The 19950-nt window shown below is 41.8% G+C and overlaps 1 protein-coding gene across 2 annotated transcripts in view; it reads right to left on the bottom strand.

Moving 5' to 3' along the window:
• The window catches only part of Pou6f2 (POU class 6 homeobox 2), a 361642-nt gene that overhangs the window by 105947 nt on the left and 235745 nt on the right, over nucleotides 1-19950 (bottom strand). For both annotated transcript variants that reach the window (XM_075970147.1, XM_075970145.1), the window contains exon 4: nucleotides 6419-6807. In XM_075970147.1, the coding sequence (XP_075826262.1) occupies nucleotides 6419-6807 (389 nt within the window). The remainder of the gene's footprint in view (nucleotides 1-6418; nucleotides 6808-19950) is intronic.

The following is a 19950-nucleotide window of genomic DNA, read 5'->3' as shown; positions in this document are numbered from 1 at the left end:
GCCTGCTTTGTTAAATCCCTTCCCCACGATCTGACTAATCGACAGGGAGTGCAGTAGAATGGTAAATCTAAACAATGACAAAGAATCACTGCAGTGTATAAGTATATTCTTGGTAAACTAATTTTTTCCCCTGCCACTCTCAAAGCAATATAAACTTTGTTGTTCCTCCCGGATCTCAAATGCTTGTAATAAATTCTTTGAAATGTCAGTAATGTTGAACTGAGGGTTTTGTTAAAGGAGATTTTCTTCCTTTCATAAAAGGAAAAATGGTCCTTTTCAGAGTATATGGGTAAATATATTTTGCTTATTTTATTCAATGCTTAATACAGATGGGCAAAGGGAGTCCTGTTTCCCACCAGGCCTCTTGCTGAATGGCCGAATCATGAGTAAAGGCCTCAATCTTCTGGATGGTGGTGTGAACCGAAATAGTATTACTCTTTTACAACTATAGGCTAATGAAGATTTGCTCGGCAAATTGATAGCACACAAAACATCTCTATTAGTGTGCTACATCTAATTTTCGCAGTACATCTCTGAGTTTTGCTGGATTTTCTCATCCATGATAATCAAGTTTTCTTTGGGTCTTTAGGCCAAGAGGAAATGTTTCCCAGCCCATGCCAAGGTCTTTGTGATTGGACTGCTGTGGGAGAGTGTTGGCTACATGGTGACAGTGCTATCATGTTTAGCAACTTTACTTGATTTCAGGAAATCCTAAAACAGTTAAGGAAAATCAGTCAACCAGAAAAGTTATCTGATTGTCCTAATATTTCAGTCAAAATAAAAAAAGATTGCTTTATTAGTCGTGAGCAAAGAGGAAGATGGATTCACAAGCCCCTATCCTTTCCTAATCTATTAGCCAATATGTCTTTGTTTCCCTGCTCTGCAAAAATTTGGTGCATTTCCCAGTACATCTAGAAAGTAAGGTGTACTGAAATCTCCAACAGATGGGATGCCTCTGGCTGTGGAGAATGCTTGCTAACCACATCCTTAACACATCTGGTAGCAACAGGTGGAGGAGCCATGAGTGAGGAAGCCTTGGGTGCTGCATTAAGGGTCAAGATGCAAAGCAACCTAATGCAGCCTTTTAACCCTGAAAATGCAAGTCTCAAGTTCAGGCCAGTGCATCATGATTCCCTGTATTTCCCCTTGTGCTTTAGAATAGACTACAACTCACCCTGGCTTAATGATGAAAACCTGAGGTCTTATGATGATGGATGATTGCTATTTGAACTTTTGAAATACTGCATGAGACTATTATCTTTTTCAATTAGCGTGTTTTGGGGATGCTCCTAAATTCTGGATCTGAGATGAGAACCATGTTGTCTTACCTTAGTCTCACTTCCATAGGTGCCTCTGCCTGTGTGAATGCAGAGAGGACTCTCGTATCAGAACTGATCACAGTCGAAGAAGGTTGTATACTAGTGTACGCGTGCGAGGCCCCAACACCACACAGTGTCACTGATTTCTAATGCAAAGCTCAAAAGGAACTGAAAGGGCCTCAGAAGGGTTTAATTTTACGAATGAGAAATCCTGTAGCCAGGAACCTTGAGCTAAACTGATCAATACTAATTGCTGAAGGGAGAGGGAGTTTGGCCTTTTTAATGGGGAGGAGGTGGGCTCATTGTTGAAGAAAACCTGCTTTAAAAATAATGCAAAGAACTACTTTTCAAGACTTGGACTTTCTGCTTCAGAAAGGGGTATGACACTCCCCTTCCCCATTACATATTGACAGTGAGTGTATGCAGAGTGGGCCAGTAAGAAACTATTGTCAAGAAAGTCAGAAGGTCATGCCCCTCTGTAACCAAGGTGGGATTCTGACCAAGGTTCTTTACTGGGCTGTTACTAGACCTGCATATCAGCAAATGCTCACATGTAAAAATGCTTCTTATACCGTCTTCGGAGCCTGAGGAGGTGATCAGGCCCCTCATTTTTCATACAAGCATAGATTTTATTTTATTTTATTTTTTGCTCCTGTTTCATCTTCCTCTCTGTCCCTCTGTTGTTTATTAAAATGTGCAGTACAACAAGAAAAGGAAAAGATTATCCTGCTTCCTGCCATGCAAGATGGTTCGCAGAAGGCCGGGGTTAAATGCAGCGTTTCGTTCCTTAAGCTTCTCTAATGCACAGGTGCGGCAGAACAATCTGGGCTGAGAGCGCAGAGCCGCGACTCTCTGAGGATACAAACTTGAGTTTAATTTGGGCTCTCTGGCTAAGCTAAAACCTTCTTCTGCTATCATTATCCCACTTACGCTTGTCTTCCACTCTCTTTCCACTTTGCCATCCAGCTGAGTGGGAAGAAATTCACCTGACCTTGAAGAATACTCCGAAAAATCTGAAAATAAGGTTTTCGGCAGCCCACTAAAGGCTTAGACTTCTACCAACATTTGGATCCTGCGTGCAGAGGCCTGAAAAGATTCTTAGAAATGGCAGATGAGGAAAACGACATTCAGAGGGTTACAATAACCAGACAAAAGCCACGAGTGACTTGGGATGAGAAAGAAGCCACCAACTTTCCAGTATGCCACAGCGGGCTCGAGCCAGTGCCTGGCAGAACCTTTCTGCTCATTAGGACATCAGCAGAGTGCCTGGGATGTCTCCAGTGCATGGAACACTCCGCAGGGCATCCCAGGAAAAACAGTCTCCAAGGGCTGGAAAGGAGGGGCCTCACCATTCTCAGGCTCACAGGCTCTCTGCCACATTCGACCAATGTGGAGAAGTCCTCCCAATCTAAAAGCTTTCTTCTATGTCATTGTTTTAGATCCTTGCCCATTCTGATGCAGATGAGCTACATCAAAATGAAGGGGCATGGGCTGAGAAGCACCCCTGAATCCAAGGACTAACTTCAGTCCTCGCTACACTTTTCTGTTCCATGAACTCAATACTGAAGTTCATTTTGCATTTTGCCCACACCTGCCTGTGCACCTTGACTGCCTGGCTCCTGAGGACCTGTGAGATTCCCCTTCGTTCTTTAGAACGTCTCTCCTCAGCCTCCTGGGACAGAAGGAAGTCCCGAGTGAGCATGCTCTGAGTCTCGATGGAGAACACAGCCCTGCAGGGCTCAGCTTCTGCTGTCCACTCTAGACCCACCCTTCCCTGGCCCCCAAATGATCAAAACGAATGAACAAAGTTCCTCTCTTACCCAGGCTTTTCTGGAGGGGTAATGCTTTAGAGTCTTGTCTGCCACGAAACAACAATCTGGTTTTGTAAATGCAATCCATTTCATGGAATTGGGTGAAAAAGTGAAATCAAATTATACCGCAATTTTACAGAAAACCCTGACAGGAGCTATTTGGAGACTTTTTGTCTAGGTGTTGCTACCTGCCAGCATTGCTCACTTTCTTCCCTCCATCTTGAAAAATGACCTCACCCCAATCTGTCTTACAACCTGTGTTCATTTAAGACTTTTTTTTTCTGAAAACATCACAGTATAGAGCTTGAGAAATAATTGTTATCCTTCAAAATGGTTTTGAACCAAATAGAAAACAAAAAGGGCCTTCTGATGCCCTGGCTTTCCCTCATAATCTATGCTGCACAGTTTTAAAATGCTCTTTCTCAGATGGAGTTTGCATAATGTAGGAAGATAAAGTCCATATCAAAACAAAGAATCATAAAAACTAAACTTAAGTTGTCACATACAAATTTAGTTGATCTTTATTCCCTGAATAATTTTCAGATCATACATTTTATTTTATTTCATAAAGATCATTACCTCTGAGAATTAAATGTCTGCATGGTGGCTTTAGAGTGGTTTTCTTTTTTAAGAGTTCAGACCTTCCATGTTCACAAACTCAAAAGCCCTACAGCGAGTGTTGGGGGAAAAAGTTTAGACCATGAAACTCTCCCTTTCTTTACACATGCCTGACATCAGACTTTTATTCTTGTTGACAGAGACTTCTTCAAGTTTAATTCTGTATCTACTCAGAAATGGCTTTAAACTTTCAACAAGGCATTTCTTTGGTGGTCACTCATTCAGGTCCACTTAAATATCATAAATATATTGATTAAGTTCAGAAGCAAAAGTCCTGACAAGAAAATGAGAATATTTTATCCGGACTCTAAGGAGACAAAATGTGACTTTGAGCATCCGTTGGCTGAAAAGTGAAACAAAACTAAACAGCCCAGAATTTCCACGGCAGCTGGGAGCCAACTTAGAACTCCTCAGGTGTTGTCAGTGTTCTGTGAAGATTGGCGTCTACACAGCTCCAAGCTGGCTTTTACTAAATGAAAAACAACTCTGGATTATAATCAACAACTTGGGCAGGTGTAAGTCATGCCATCTCTCAAGGCAGGATGACTTTTTTTTGGTGATGTAACCTAGTTTGGTGTCTCGGTGGGACCAGTGTAGAAATGTTTAATTGCATCTTGTCGTGGTTTGGATCTGAACATCTCCCACAGGTTCCTGTTTGAAACTTACTCCCCAGCTAGTGGGGCTATTTGGGGGAGGCTGTAGAACCTCTAGGTGGGTGTGGCTGGCAGAAATCCATCCCTGGGGATGAGCCATTTAAAGGCAGTCCCTGGTTCCTGCTTTGGTCTGTACTTCTTGGTTTACAATTGTGAACAGGCTCTGCCATCCACTGTGGCTACAGTCTGAGTTGCCCCCCACGCCCTCTCTGCTATTATGGACTGCAACTCTCCAACACTGGGAGTCAAATTAAAGCACATTGTTTCTATCAGGTAGTGTGCTATAGAGTGTAAAAGTCATCGGTTCTCTTGGTGTCTAGGTCTGTCTACTTTAACTGTGTTTAACTGTTTGTTCTTTCTTTTCTTTTCTGTTTTTCCTTTTTTTCTTTTTGTTTTTTTGAGACAGGGTTTCTCTGTAGCTTTGGAGCCTATTCTGTAACTAGTTCTTGTAGACCAGGCTGGTTTTGAACCCACGGGGATATGTCTGCCTCTGCCTCCCGAGTGCTGGGATTAAGGGCGTGTGCCACCACTGCCGGGCTAACTGTTCTTAAAAGGCATTAAACTGTCTCTGGGATGACAGAGACACATTTCAGCTGCTGACACTGGGGCATGTGTGCATTTGGTTATGTCTCGCCTCCATTCAGACGTTAGGGATCCCAGGAAAACACTTCTAGCTTGAGTTCATTTCAGTATCATGTCAAAATTGTTAGGTTGTCTTGCCCTTGTAATATTTGTGAAAAATTACACCTTAGCCCTGACTTTGGAATGTACTCGTGGTGAAAGTCACCTTTAACCACCTTTAACTAGGAAATCACAATCATTCCTCAGTCAGTGTTTGGATTTCCAGGTAAACTTGGAACCACTCCAAGTGAGCAAGTTTAAAGAGAAAAAGCAATGGGTCATCCAAAAAAATCAGTTCTAAATTGCTAAATTCCTAATCTACCTGCCTTTAGGCTGTGTGCTGATCTGTGTGATTTTGCTTGTTTTCCTGTTTATTAGCCATAAACGCCATTGCTGGTGTCATCCTTGGATTGGGGAGACTGGATCAAGGCTCACCTCTAGAGAAGGTGGGAGGGCAAATTGGCCTTGAAGTGGATGCCTAAACTATTCACTTGCTTGTCATCACACCTAGAAATATCCTGAGTCATTTGGAATCTCATGGAAAAAGTACCTCATGTAAGTTGAAAAACAGGTAGCTGATACCTCCTGCCTTAGCACCCCAGTCATTCTGTTTAGAAGCTAATCTGTTCTAAAGAATGCCTTTCTGTAGTTAAAGTTATATATTCCAGAATGTTCCTCTTCATTCCTCTTCAATGATAGTGGGTTAAAGATAATCACTCATGATTAACCTAAAGTATTGATTTTTTATTTCTTCAGTTTCACAGTAATAAAGTAAATACACAGCAGCTTTATCATGTATCAAGATGCAGATTTGTTGAGGCCCTGGGCATACATTTAGAGTACTTGTTAGTCTGTGAAGTAATGGCTGGAATCTGGGACATAAGACTGGGGCTAAAATTCTTTGCCCTCCTAACCCCAGAGAGTATTTAGAAAAATAAAAACAAAAGAGCCGAAAGTACTGAAGGGAAGACATTGTTGTATTCATAATATAGAGAAATAACCAGCAAGCCTCGTGGACAGGAGATGCAGTTCTCCACGGGGCTACAAAACTGTGCTAGTAATAATTTTAATTGGATGCTATCTTTGCAGCCTTCAAAAAGTATCATAAAATGGAGTTATTACAGGCTACAAGTGCACTTACACCGCTGTCCTCTCACCGAAAGAAAGACATAACATTTATCCTTCGGAGGGCAGCGTCAATGGACTTCTATTTGTTTCGTTTACATTTGTTTCGTTCCCCAGCTGCCTGCCATTTGCTTCCTCTTCCCTAAGACTAGGAGATCAATTTGAATTGGACACTGTGGAACAGGATGCTATGTCTCGCTGGCCTCCTGGCCTTGGGGACTGTACCACACCATGGGGGAGTCCCTCCTCCTGAGAAGGATGGAAAACATACCTGTAGAGGGTTGGGCGGCGTGAGCGGTGACGGAAGGCTATGTCCTGGAGATGCGCTGGGTTTCTGAGGGGGACTTGAGCTCTGTTGGCTTGGAGATGACTGATTCTGGCTCTGGGGGTGGGAGTGGGATTGGTGCTGTTGAGACTGAGGAGCCTGCGGCAGCTGAGCTGGCGGAGCCGGTGGCTGCTGTGAGGCAGGTGGTGGCTGGTGGGGCGGCGTGGGCTGGGATTGTGGCTGTTGAGAGTGTGAGGGCGCCTGTGAGGCTGGCTGTGGGTGCTGGCTGGTTGGTGGTGGAGGAGGCAGTTGCTGTTGCTGTTGTTGTTGTTGTTGCTGCTGCTGGAGTTGGAGCTGCTGGAGCTGTTGCAGTTGGGAGTTCAGGGATGAGGTAGCTGCAGGGAAGACAGGAAGGATGGCGTGAAACGAACAGGACAGATACATGTGTCTTGATGGCTTGTCTTGTGCATAATGACCAAGACCCCTTTTACAGAACGTGGCTTCTCTCCTTGAAGCTCCTTGACATGGTAGAGGACTGCGGGACGCTGGATGAAACAAAGTCATTTCTTATGAAAATCTTACAATTTCAGACCAGAATGGAACACAGCAGATAGTCTTAAAGCTCTGCGCATTGCTTTAAAAGCACTGCATTAAGGAGCTGCACCAGGGATGGAGACAGTTTTGAAGCACTTTCTCCCTCTTTCCCTTCTTTTCCACCGGCAAAATATACTCATGCTTTCAAGATTTGATTTAGATTTTCAAAGTTCAACCCGTTTAATTCTTTTGGTAAATGCTTGACTGGAGTTAAGAACAGAACACTAAATTGTTAGTAATCTCCTTTCCACCCATCATCAACGCCATTAGTGGCATCATTTTCAGTTGCTACTTCAGACCTCCGCCAATTTTCTCAGACATCCTGGTTTCAGTGTGTGTTCTGCTTTAAAGAGAGCTCAGATGTCTCAGGTTTTCAGAGTAAAAGAACCCTGGATGATTTAATTATTTTTTTGCTCGTTGATCAGACAAAGCTCTTAAACCGAAGGGATTGTGGCTGATGGCTGTGAATTGGTTAGATACATTAGCATCTCAAAGAGCTAAGAGAATAAATTAATGCTTTAGGCTTTTCTTGAGTTGTGTGTGTGTGTGTGTGTGTGTGTGTGTGTGTGTGTGTGTGTATAAAGCTGTCTCTGCACCAAGCCAGCAACATTGCCTCTCAGGCACCCATTAGGCACAGGGAAATCTCAGTCTTTAAATCTAGAGATATATGTAATATGAAACACCATACAGGGGCTGGAGAGATGGCTCAGAGGTTAAGAGCACTGACTGCTCTTCCAGAGGTCCTGAGTTCAATTCCCAGCAACCACATGGTGGCTTACAGCCATCTATAATGAGACCTGGCGCCCCCTTCTGGCTTGCAGGCACACGCGGAAGGAATGTAATATACACATAATATAATAAATAAATAAATATTTTTTTAAAAAAGAAACACCATACAATGTATATACCTTCATACAACAGATATACCTGAAAATGCATGGGTACTGAGCCATATTTTGAGGGTACCCAACAAGGAAGTTAACTAATGGCTACTTGTGTAAAGAATTATTTTATAAGAGACATTAAATGCCACCTAGATACTGGCAGGGTGCCAGACAAGGTGTAGGATTTAAGGAGATAGAGTCCTACCTTCTAGAAGCTTATAGTGACTTTGAGGAAATAATATCAATTCATAAAAAAGGTACTATTTGGTACAATTATTACAGAATCCTGGACGGAGTATAAGCTGGATTCATAACTGTTGATCGGTTGAATGATGGGTGGTGTAAACCTAACAGAGCCAGATCAGAAGAGTTCTGTGGCCTGAGAGGTGAAGGCCGCACCTTATTGGATGTGGGCCTACACAAAAAAGATTTGGGAAGAAATAGAGGGAATCTCTAGCTGGAGAAACACCAAAAGTCCACATGACTAGAGTGACCTCTTTGTAGGAAAATTTGAGACAGACAGAATGAAACTAAGAGTCAAGGAAGATTTGAGACACTTAAACTTCAGGGATATGGTGGGGGAAAAGTGCTCACAATCAGCCTTGGCATAAGTTAGATTTCAGATAATGATCCAGGTTTACTCAAAGAGGGCAATACAGACCCTCTGGTGAGTTAACAGGGTCACCAAATGCCAGTTCTCTGATCTCAGGTACCACGAGGAGAGTCACAATGGCCAGTTTGACAGAAGTCCTGCCTGGGTCATTGAATCACTTCAAGTCTCTTCAAACAGTCTGAATCCTGCTTTTCAAAGGGCACCCAGGCTACCCTGGGGCTTGTATGCGACTCTAAAGGTCTAGGTGACTCATAGATGACCCTGTCATTGTCCTCATTACCAAAACTATAAGAGAGGAAGGCCTATTTTGTTATTTTCTCTGGCATTTCTTAATACACCAAATCATGTTTGATAGAAAACCAAGGATCCAAAATCAATTTTGACCCTCAAGATCCCTTACATTCTGGGATTCCTGGAAGATTGAGGTTTGACATTTTTATGGCGCAGTTATAGACACTGGAACCTAATTGCACCTCCCCTCCTACCTGATTCAAGCCAGGTCTCTCTAGGCTTCTTCCAACCGGGGCACATACAGCAGCGCTTACTTTCGTGGCCGCATTCAATAGCACATGGTTTCGTTTGTATCAGAAAAGCATTTATCTAAATCAGCACTTAGGAACTGGAAAGACTTCAGAATATTGGCAGATAGGTATTGGCAGACAAGTGCAACAGACCCTAACCTACTAATGAGACAGAGTCCCAGATGTGTCTTCCACACTCTGTGTCCATGAGCACACATTACTCAGATAGCCCTCGAATAGCAGTTTGACTGGAAAGGCACAAACCTGAGCAAAACCCTATTGCACCCAGTAAACCGATTTGCATCTGAAGGGAAACGGAGATGGAAAATCACATGTGGTCACAATGTGGAGGTGCAAAGGAGGTAGACAGTGAGAGTATACAACCTTGGTCCAAAAAATGTCTCAACCGTCTCCCCAGTGATGCCAAGTTCAAAACCACAGTAACTCATATTATAAAGCCTAATGAAATATGGGCATGGAAAATAAGAATTAAGTAAACCGAGAAAGTTCTAGGACATAGTTGAACTATAAAATGGTGTTTGCAGGCAAAAAGTTGTGTTGGAGAATAAAGCTGACCCCAAATGGCCAAGATTTTACTGTCTTCTTGTGTTTGTTTCCTATATCTCTTTACAATACACTGGACAGGGCCAATGTTAAAGATGGAATTTAGGCTACAAAAGATGTAAGCACCTGTGAAAGAGGTGTGTACAAAATACACCTTGGAAAATTTAAATACTTGGAATTGGAAAACAAAATTCTCTCAGACTCACAACTTCCTAGAGCCAAGAGAGGGCTGTGGCAAAATGGCTTGAAATTTTCCAAATAAATAATTTAATATGACCAAGGAGTAGCCAAGAACCCTGAATTTTGCCATTTGTCCAGTTTCTATATTTCAACTATACATTAAAAACAATTTCTCATTTTGAATGCTTAACGTTGCCATAGTGAATCCTACAGTTAACTAGGCCCACACAACGGGATGGTCAGCAGCGTTGCGTAGGATGAGTATCACGTGTGCTCAGCTCCAAGGCCCAGAGGAAAAGGGGAAGAGTAGACAGCTGTCCTTTGTTTCCTTGGAGATTGGTTTTGGTTCCGGGACTTCTGTGGAGACCCGAATTCACAGGTGCTTACATCTATTACAATGACAATATATAACGTGTGGAAGTGGCTAATTGTTATGCTGTTTTGCCTAGAGAATAAAAACAACGGAGAAGTCTATGCACGTTCCTTACTGATCCAGCTTATTGAAGCTTCCATCTCAGAACTTGAGCTGATTGTACCTGCATTTTAAAGAGTCCGTGAGATCCTGGAGAAATGAAAACACGCCCATCTGCTGAATCCCACTCTCCTTCAATGTGGTACTGTCTTGCCTTAAACCAAGCCCTCCGCAACTCTCCCGCCTTTAGTTTCTTGGGATTCCAAGGGCCTCTGAGGGATGTACAGACATTAAAGGGTTGGAGCTAGGATCTGCATATCAGAGAAAACACACTGCATTTCTCTTTCTGAGTGGGTTTACTTAGGTCAATATATTTATATTTCCAGTTCTATTCGTTCCCTGCAAATTTCATAATTTCATTTTTCCTTATAGATTAACAAAACACAAAACATTGTGTATTTGTACATTTTCCTTATCTGCTTACAACGTGTAAGCCATCTAAAAAAGTCATTTAAAGATAGAAATTCATCCTATGAGTTCTGGGCTTCTAGAGAATCCTGGCAAAGACACAAGCTATGCCCAGTTCTATCTGGTTCCATATACCTGTGTCTGACTATTCCACTGAGCTCTGGCTATAATCTACCAGCTCTCTCTTTTTCTTTATCTCTCAGCTTAAATTCCTTGGCTACTTGTGGAGGGGAAAGAACAGATTTGAGTTTTAATACCAAATCTCTGTCTCTTTCTCTTCCCCATCTCAATCGAGCAGGCAAAAACAAAGAAAAGCCATTGCACCATCTTTGCACACGCATGCTGGATAGCACCCTCATGCTTGTTATCAGTTACTCTCCTCTGTTAGAACAGTGCTCAAATCGGAGGCTATGCGGGGTCATTACTCAGCCCTCTGTGTATTGTTAGAGGACTGCAGGGCAGGAATCCTGCTATGGCTCACCTGGTAACTTATTATTCCTCTATTTTACATCATTATATGCATTCACTTACTCAACACATAGTTGCTGAGTCCTTACTATGTGCTGGTTATTCTGTAATGGAAGAGGCAGTGCCAAGCAAGGCCAACCACGTCCTGTTATCAGGGGACAAGCTGTCTTACAGGTTTGTCCAGAAGTGACGGTGACAGTATTTAGTGGCTGGATCAGCGCATGTGCACCGATAGAACAAATGGCAGCCTTTGTTCTGTGCTAATGTATGCGATGAATTATTGGCTTATGATCTGAGAAATGTATTTATTTGTTCTATTATAAATATTTTCTACTATAAAGAAAGAAATGTACATAGAGGGAGAGAGAGCACCCAGAGGGAGAGAACCCAAGCTGAGGAGGAAAGAAGCAGGCAAGCCTTTTTAAAAGTGGCCAAGTATCCCCCCAAGAACAAGGTGAGTAATGATTCTCCAAACCCACCCTTACCCCATCATGAAGGGAGGGAAATAGAGTTAAGAAAATAAAAATGAGCAACCTTGAAATATGGTAAATGAAAGGAGCCATCACGGGAACCATAGCATGGGTTCACTAGTAGAAGTAGGCAGGAGGGATAAATGCAAACAGACAGAAGCAGAGGGGTGGACACTGGGTCTGGGGTGGGAGGAAGGGAGAGCCACTGCTCATGGCTATGGAGTTTCTGCTGGGGATGATGAAACAGTTCTAGATCTAGATAATGGTAAAGGTGCCTACTGCTGCTGGGCTCTAAGCTTAAGGTGAATAAAATGGCTAATTTTACACACTTCACCGTAATTAGAAAAGATCTAGTATGATTTAACAGGAAGAATCTGACTTAGTAAATTAAACATCTGTTCACATAGACCTTAGGAAATAACATCCAATGAGGCTGAACCAAGCATGCAAGGAAACCACCATTTCTGGTGCCCACACTGAGGACAAGTCCAACTTGCATTAGTAGACAAAAATTTTTCAAATTAGATGGAAAAGTATAGATAGTTAGGTACAGGATTTTGAAAATTTACAGAAGGTGAAGACTTGCTTGTAAATCTGCTTTGTTCTTGGTGACAGAAACAAGAAACATCACTACTACCTTAGAGATGATGGATGCCCGGCCAAGTCCATCAGGAGTTAATTCCAAAATATGGCTGCAGAGGCCCTTACCCTTTTATTATCCTTTGCATTTGTGGGAGAGATCTACATACTGATTGAGATGTCTAGGTTAAACAGAAAAATTCTTCCCTGAAAGTTCTATACAAACTTCCATCACTAGTTTGAGCTAGCCAAGCCTGTCTCAGCTTGATGGCTTCCACCACCCCCAGCAACCCATTGCAGGCTTTGGGCCAGAATTACCAGGGGAGCTTGTTAGGAAGGACATTCAGAATGGTACAAAATCTGCATTCTAAAGCACGTTCCCAGGGGAGCAGAAGATGTCGCCTCTGGGAATCCCAGCAGCTTTACTGATGTACAAGAAGTGTGTGCAGCCTGCTCCTCCCTTGACCTTCAACCGAAGCCTCTTCCTCGTGTAAGCCATCTTCTTAGGATCTTTAAGAATATTTCATGCACACAACTTGCTCTAAAGGAAAAAGAAGTGTGATGGGCTAGGAAGAGAGGAAAACAGACTCCTGGAAGTGGGGTGCTCTCTCGTGCTTTTCTAAAATTATTATTTTATTACAAGTCAACTCACTAGTCTCTCCTGCCTTTATTGAGGTTTTTGGGGTGCATTCTTATTGAAGTGCAGTTAGGAAGTATGGATTTTGAGACATGTCAGATTCACCACTAAGAGGGACAGGTGACAGGGAAAACAGAACGAAGGGGCAGCACCTGTCCAATGGTGTCAGAAAAGCTGACTCTGAATTTAGGAGTTTGCTGAGGTCTCCTTATAGAACAGTTAACCTCCTCACTACCTTGTTCAGCAGAATGGATCAAAGCTAGACCTAAAATATCAGAAAAGTAATGGAAAGACTCTCCTCTAAAGAAATTGTAAAAGCCATCTGGAAAAGAATCAAGATTTTTAATGTGTATGTGAGCACCCCAAAGTGAAATTCTTTCCCCTCACTTAGCTAAACAAGCCTGTCAATCTACAACATCATTGCACTACGGAGTTCTCTCCCATGTTCCCACTCTTCCCAGTCCTTGGGATTTCTGCTTACATTCTTATAGAGTGCCAGCCAATGTTAAAGAAACAAAGCCTACCCTGAATAATTTCCTCATGGGATTAATAACATGATTAAGGCAAGGAGATTAAGTTCTATTAATAAATGTAAGATCTTCTTGATGAAAGGGAAGCTGTAAAAACTTCTCTTCTGCTGGTCCCCATCAAGTTTTGAAAGTCCTCTTCTGGTCTTGATGCAATGGCACATCGTAACTCTAAGAATTTTAACAGGCATTGGAAATTGAGTTCCCGTGGACAGATCCTATGTGTTTCTTGATTTGCTCGACCAATGTTTGCATAACCCTGCAAGGACTATATGTGGAAACTTGATTCTCTACTTGAAATCCATTTGCTCTGAAGATGAGGTTATGTTTACCCACCTGAGAATTTTAATCCACAGTTTCTGAGATCCTTCTCTTGTAGTTTGCAGAGACTTGGTGAAGAATCTTATAGGGATTGTCCCGGGGGATGATTCCTCCCTCCCACTGTGGGCATAACCAAGTTGTTTGATGGAGATTCACCGGGCATTGCTGTGACTATGTTCTGTCTGTCTTGATACTGTGTTAGTTTAGTACAGAGAGCACATTTGTGTGTGAAATGGGGAGTTCATGGAACACAGGGCCACCATCGTGAAGAATAGCTGTCTAGATCTCTGGCAGTTTCTTCTTAGGAAGCCAAGCTACCTTTTGTCAGCTGTCAATTTTTTCCTTAAATTGAAGCTAATGCTTATTAAACATGAATTTTCTAGGGAAAATTTTACTTTCATTAAGGTGCAATAGAATCCATATTTGCTAAATGAGATTAGGGATCAATGAAAAGGAAGAAATGTTCTGTGTTTCTATGCTGATCAAACAGTAACTTGTAGGATTCTTCAAATGGACAAGGACGGGCAAGCTGAACCCTGACTTTCGAAGCACCAACATTCACTTTTCATTTCACATGGAGATTTGCAGGAGGAAATATTAGGAGCAATTCAATGGCAGCTGTGCCTGGATTTAACACAGCACTCCCCGTTCACTCCCATTTCTTCTAGCCATAGACACATGGGCCAGTGCCTATTTTCATGGTTGATTTCATCCATCCCCTCTGCCAGTGTGGGGCTTATTCCCTACAGTTATTCTCCAGCGATCTGTCAGTTCAGATTTAAAAAAAAGTTAAGTGACGAAGATGTGGTGGCTGATTCCTTTAGAAGGCCCTGGAAGCATGCGTGTACTGTCTGAGATTTCTTCCCAAGAATCTGACCATGTTCTCTTTTATTTCCCTGGCTGTCTTTAGGAGCGTTCCTGATCTAGTCTGGCCTGAACCTCCTCAACAGGCAGTTCAGTTTTGTTCCTTTACAACAGTTTTAGGTTTGCCAAAAGCTTTACAGGTCTCACTTCACTGGATTCCTGCACTGGTTATCGTTGTTGTTCAAACACAAGGCAGGGCGTACTTCCTCTCACAGATGAAAAGTCTGAGACCTGAGTCTAGAGCCATGGGCACCCTACCTCTGCATGACTTTCACAATAAACAATGATACTTCCCTGAAGTTATATCTATTTTTAATTTTTAGCTATAAGAATGCTCCTTTGTTAAACTTGTCTAGAATTTTAAAAAGAAACATTGCAAAAATGACTATGGATGGCAAATGCTGGTTAAATAAAATAGTAAAAGTTACTCTTATTCTTATTTTCTTTTCTCATATCTTTTGCATTTTAATTCTTTAGTGGGCCAATGAATAGGATGCATTTATAATTTTCTTAATTTGTACTGATGTATTAACCACAAAGTTCAGATAATTCATTTTAAAAGGTTATATATATATATATATATATATATATATATAAAAGATATATTAAGTTCAAAAGATGACAACTCATAGTTTTAATGAAATACACTAACAGTAAAATTATCTAGGAACACAGGTCGTCAGGAAAAGAATCTTAGGAAAATCGCTAAAAGAACAATAGCTGCTGTAAAGTAGTGCAGAACTCACAGATCTTGTCAAGCTGTCTTATCTTGAATACAGGAAGTAAAGCAGTAGTATATTTACTTTGTCTTCGGTGCACTATTGAAAAAAAGAGGTCAAGACAATTGTGCTGGACAGGACATGCTAGGTTACACTGTAGTAGTGATTTCTCTTGGGGCGGGTTAGAATACACTGTAGTACCAATCCTCTGGTTGGGTCAAGATACACTGTAGCACGGAATCTTCTTCGATCAGGCTAGGATTCACTGTGGTAATAACCCTTCTTTGGATAGGGTAGGGTTCATTGTAGTAATACCCCTTCTTTGTGTGAGTTAAAGCTACACTGTAGTAACAATCTTCCTTGGACAGGTTAGGATTCACTATAGAAACAATCCTTCTCTGATTGGGTAAAGAGTCAGTGTAGTAACAATCATGCTTGGGTGTGTTAGAATTCACTGTAGAAACATTGCTTGTAAACTTGCAGGATTGGAGCCTAACAAGCTCATTTCTTTACATCAGAGGAGATGGGTCTAAGTTCATCACAGACACTTCCGAAAAGCAATCACTGTCCTGACATTACCAGGATAATGGCAACAAGAAAGAGAATCTTTGAGGGTGGGAATTAAATATCCTAGCTTTGCTGTAAACCCTACCACTTTCTCTCATCATTCATTGGCATTGGCAAACACCAGGAAGTATAATCAACTCCCAGAGAGGGAGGAGCCTGAGAAAATGTGACCAACATTCATGACCTCTATAAGGGCTCCTTGGAGAGTTTACATATTTATTGCATTCCTTTTGTTTTTATTTCCTTTAGTTTGATCTCATTACACCTTGTGTGTGAATCACTGCAAGAGCCTGTAACTAAACTGATACCCTACTTAACCAATTAATCTATCTTTTTCTCTGTCGAGAATTTCTAAAACACAAATGTGATCTCTCTATCTCTCTCTCTATCTCTCTCTCTCTCTCTCTCTCTCTCTCTCTCTCTCTCACACACACACACACACACACACACACACACATACACAATTTGCATGTGTATAAATGTTATTATCCTGGCTTTGAGACAGAATCATGCTAATGATACTGATCTCATGGTACTTTTGTTTCTAAGTGCTAGAATTCCAAACTATACCACCACGCCTGGCTCATATCATTGTGTATGAGCTAGTTCCCATGGCGAAGAATTACTAGGGACCAGATCCATTCTGGTTCCAAATCCCCTTTTAGACACTAGCCATTATGAAAACCTTCGTTTTTAGTTCAACTGTAGTACCTGAGGGGCTTGGCTGCGCTCAGCCAGTAGGCAGGGACACCCCACTCTCACACTTTAAAAAAACAGGACTTTGAAACAGTTTGAATCTGTTGATAGTTCTGAAAAATCAAACCAGGAAATCCTCCATAATACACATATTATCTATTTTTCTTTAAAACTACCCAGAAGGTATGGCAATCTAGCTTTGTGGGAGGGACTGGAGCTGAGTGACAACTGTCATCTTGGGGAAATGCTCCTTTCTGACTTCCATGAGGGGACACCAAGTTTATTTTGCATATTATAATAATACGTGATTCTCTTATTGCTTGCTGCTTTTTCTGCTCCAATATCTTCCTACAGTATATATTCACTAAATAATGGGATATGATCATTGTTGAAAGCTGCAATGTGACTGGTTACTTGTTAGCTTTAGTTTGTTCTTCATATCTAGTCACAAAAGAGGGATTAAGGAGAGCACTGATAAATCTTATAGGAGACCAAACGCCTACTATATAAGGAGTGACTACTGGTTCTAGAGAATGTTGTAGACTTCTTTTTACATATAAATTCAAGTTCTGCGTTCATTCTTTAATAACTTTGTGGACCAAGGCAGTGTCCAAAACACATCTGAAGCCATGTTCTACAAATGCTGTAGAATAATTCGTTTCTAAGTAGCAAGTTGTTCAAGGATGTTAATGAGGATCTAAGTATTTAGGATTTGAAAAACTGGTAGGTTGATCACACTTCAGTGAAGAGCCATGATGTAGAAGGTCCTTCTTTCTATGTGTTGCTTGTATTGGTTAATGAATAAAAAGACTGCCTTGGTCTAATAGGGCAGAATTTAGGTAGGCAGAGAAGACAGAACTGAATTCTGGGAGGAAGAAGGCAGAGTCAGAGAGATGGCATGGAGCCACTAGAGACAGACATGCTGAATTTTGCCTGCCACAAGATGATGCACAGATTAATAGAAATAGGTTAAATTAAGATGTAAGAATTAGCCAGTAAGACACTAGAACTAACGGGCTAAGCAGTAATTTATTCTGTGTGGTTATTTGGGGGCTAAGCTAGCCAGGCGGCCAGGACGAACAAGCAGGCCCTCTGCTTCTAACAGAGCCACACATTCACGAATATTTGGGCAGCACAAATTGGCCCTGATGGAGGTGGTGAAGATATAAAATGGGGTGGGAAGGGAAGGAGGTAGGTCTAGGAGAAGTTGCTGGGGGGAGCATGAGTCTGATTAAAGCATATTGTATGAACTTCTCAAAGAACTAATAAAAATAGTTTTAAAGTATGTTCAAAGAGGGAATGAAAAGCTTAGAAAGTCCTTAAAGGTTATCTGGTTATACAGAAAAGTATTTCAGATGACTAGAACAAATCATAACAGTAGAAAAATGGAAAGTGTAATTCTAACCATGAGCACCTGAATTCTACCCAGTTAGCAGAGGCATATAACAGAGCAGACAGACTAAGGATGTTTGTTTTGAAGGTGAAGTTTTTAGATTGTCCTGGCTTCCAGTATGTGGATGTTAACCAGGCATAACAAATACGTTGCCCTGGTATAGGGACAGACTTACTTGTGGGTGTGGGGCCCACATGTCAACTCCTTCTCCCAATCATAGCCATGTTCTACTTCCCACCATTACTCAAGTGTGTTCTGTTCGTAAGTGAAACTGGGTGGCACCTTTAGGCAGATAGGCATGGATTCACAGACAGTGCTGGTAACACTGTGGAGGGTTTCTTTCTATATGATTTAAATCATTAAATACCAATCCCAAGCTGGTCACTGCACATTGTTTAAAGGAAGTAAGGATCTGAGTTACTCCATGAAGTGTCTCACCCTTCGTTGCCTGGAATGAAGTAAGAGCTCCTTGTTCTTTTCCTCTCCCACTCTTCATCCCTTACCTCCCTCTCCATGTCTTTTCCTCTTTCTCTACCTCTCTTCCGATCTCATCGCTTCTTCGCATAAGCCCGTATTCGCTTTTTACTATAAAATAAGTTAGTGCAGCTCTCACCTCTCACCACTGAAGCTTCCTTTAGTAGTTGGCAGTAGTTAATACAGAGATTTACAACAAATAGGTCAAAGTGTGGTGAGTAACCGCCCATGGAGTGCTCAGTTCCAAGAAGGAAACATCTGTAGCCTTCCCTGCAAGGCTCGAGGAACACAGTGGAAGAGGAGTGGAAACTTTGTAAGAGCCAGGGTTTGGGGAGAAATGCTGTGAAATGATGTCTTATGGACATCACACTCAGGCATTCACTGCTACTGCAGCTATCACTCACGGCAGAGGGACTAATGAAGGCCCATCCCTCCCTGTGGGTACATGATCCAAAAGACTTCGAGGTAGGAGGGGGATGGTTGGGAAGGAAAAGAGTTTCCTTGGAATCGGTGGAAAGGGGCATGAAAAAATGCAGTAAGGTGTGAAAATACTTCAAACTCAGTACATCCGTGTATGAAAATGTCAAGTAATAAAAGGAATAAATTAGACCACTTGCCAGAAAATTTGCAGCAAAGTAAACATAAATTTGTATTAAACTCTGATTCTACTCATGTGTACTGCATTCATATTCTTTCTGGGAAAACAGACATAAATGCCAGTTATAATGCCCTATGATGTGCTAATGCTATTTTGCCTTTGTCTTTTTTTTTTTGGCTTTTGTTTTTTGAGACAGGGTTTCTCTGTAGCTTTGAAGCCTGTCCTGGAACTCACTCTGTAGACCAGGCTGGCCTCGAGCTCACAGAGATCCGCCTGCCTCTGCCTCCCGAGTGCTGGGATTAAAGGCGTGCGCCACCACCGCCCGGCATACTATTTCTTCTTAGATAATTATTTTCATTCTTTCTCCACTCCTCTTCACATAAAAATCCTTCAAAACTGCACTCCAATCTCACCTTTCAGTTGAACTACCTGCATATGGCTTTCTGTTCACATTTTGAAATGGTGCCTTGTTAAACTCAGGTTAATCTCCAGTTCTGTATGGCCCTATCTCTGCCTCTTAAACTTTGGGATTATGGGAATGCACCATCATGCCTGGACCATGCTTGACTTGCTCACGATTCACTTCAGTTTCTAAAATGGCCTCTCCAACTCCTTCACTCCCTCCTCTCTCCCCTGCTGTTTTCCTCTATTATAATCCTATATAGATGCTACTAGATTTATAATGAAGTTCCCAATACACCCATTGTGAATTGAAAGCACCTTGTCAAAATTCATCTAATATGCCTAACCTATTATGTCTACCTCAAATATTCTCAGGACACTTATGGGTCTTTATTTTAGCTTTATTATGGGCTGAAACATGGTTGTTACTGCTATATCAGGAGAGTGGCTCAATCTGCCCAGCCTGTCAAGGATTGCATTGCATATTGCTAGCCCAGTGCAAAGATCCAAATTCAGAACGTAAGGAATGGTTCTGCTGAATGTATATTGCTTTCTCATCATTGTTGTGCCGAAAAGTTAAAATGAAG

The sequence above is a fragment of the Microtus pennsylvanicus genome, chromosome 4 (assembly GCF_037038515.1).
Source record: "Microtus pennsylvanicus isolate mMicPen1 chromosome 4, mMicPen1.hap1, whole genome shotgun sequence".
NCBI classification, from domain to species: Eukaryota; Metazoa; Chordata; class Mammalia; order Rodentia; family Cricetidae; genus Microtus; species Microtus pennsylvanicus.
The sequence above is the reverse complement of the archived record's forward strand: the minus strand, read 5'-3'. Positions and strand labels throughout refer to the sequence as shown.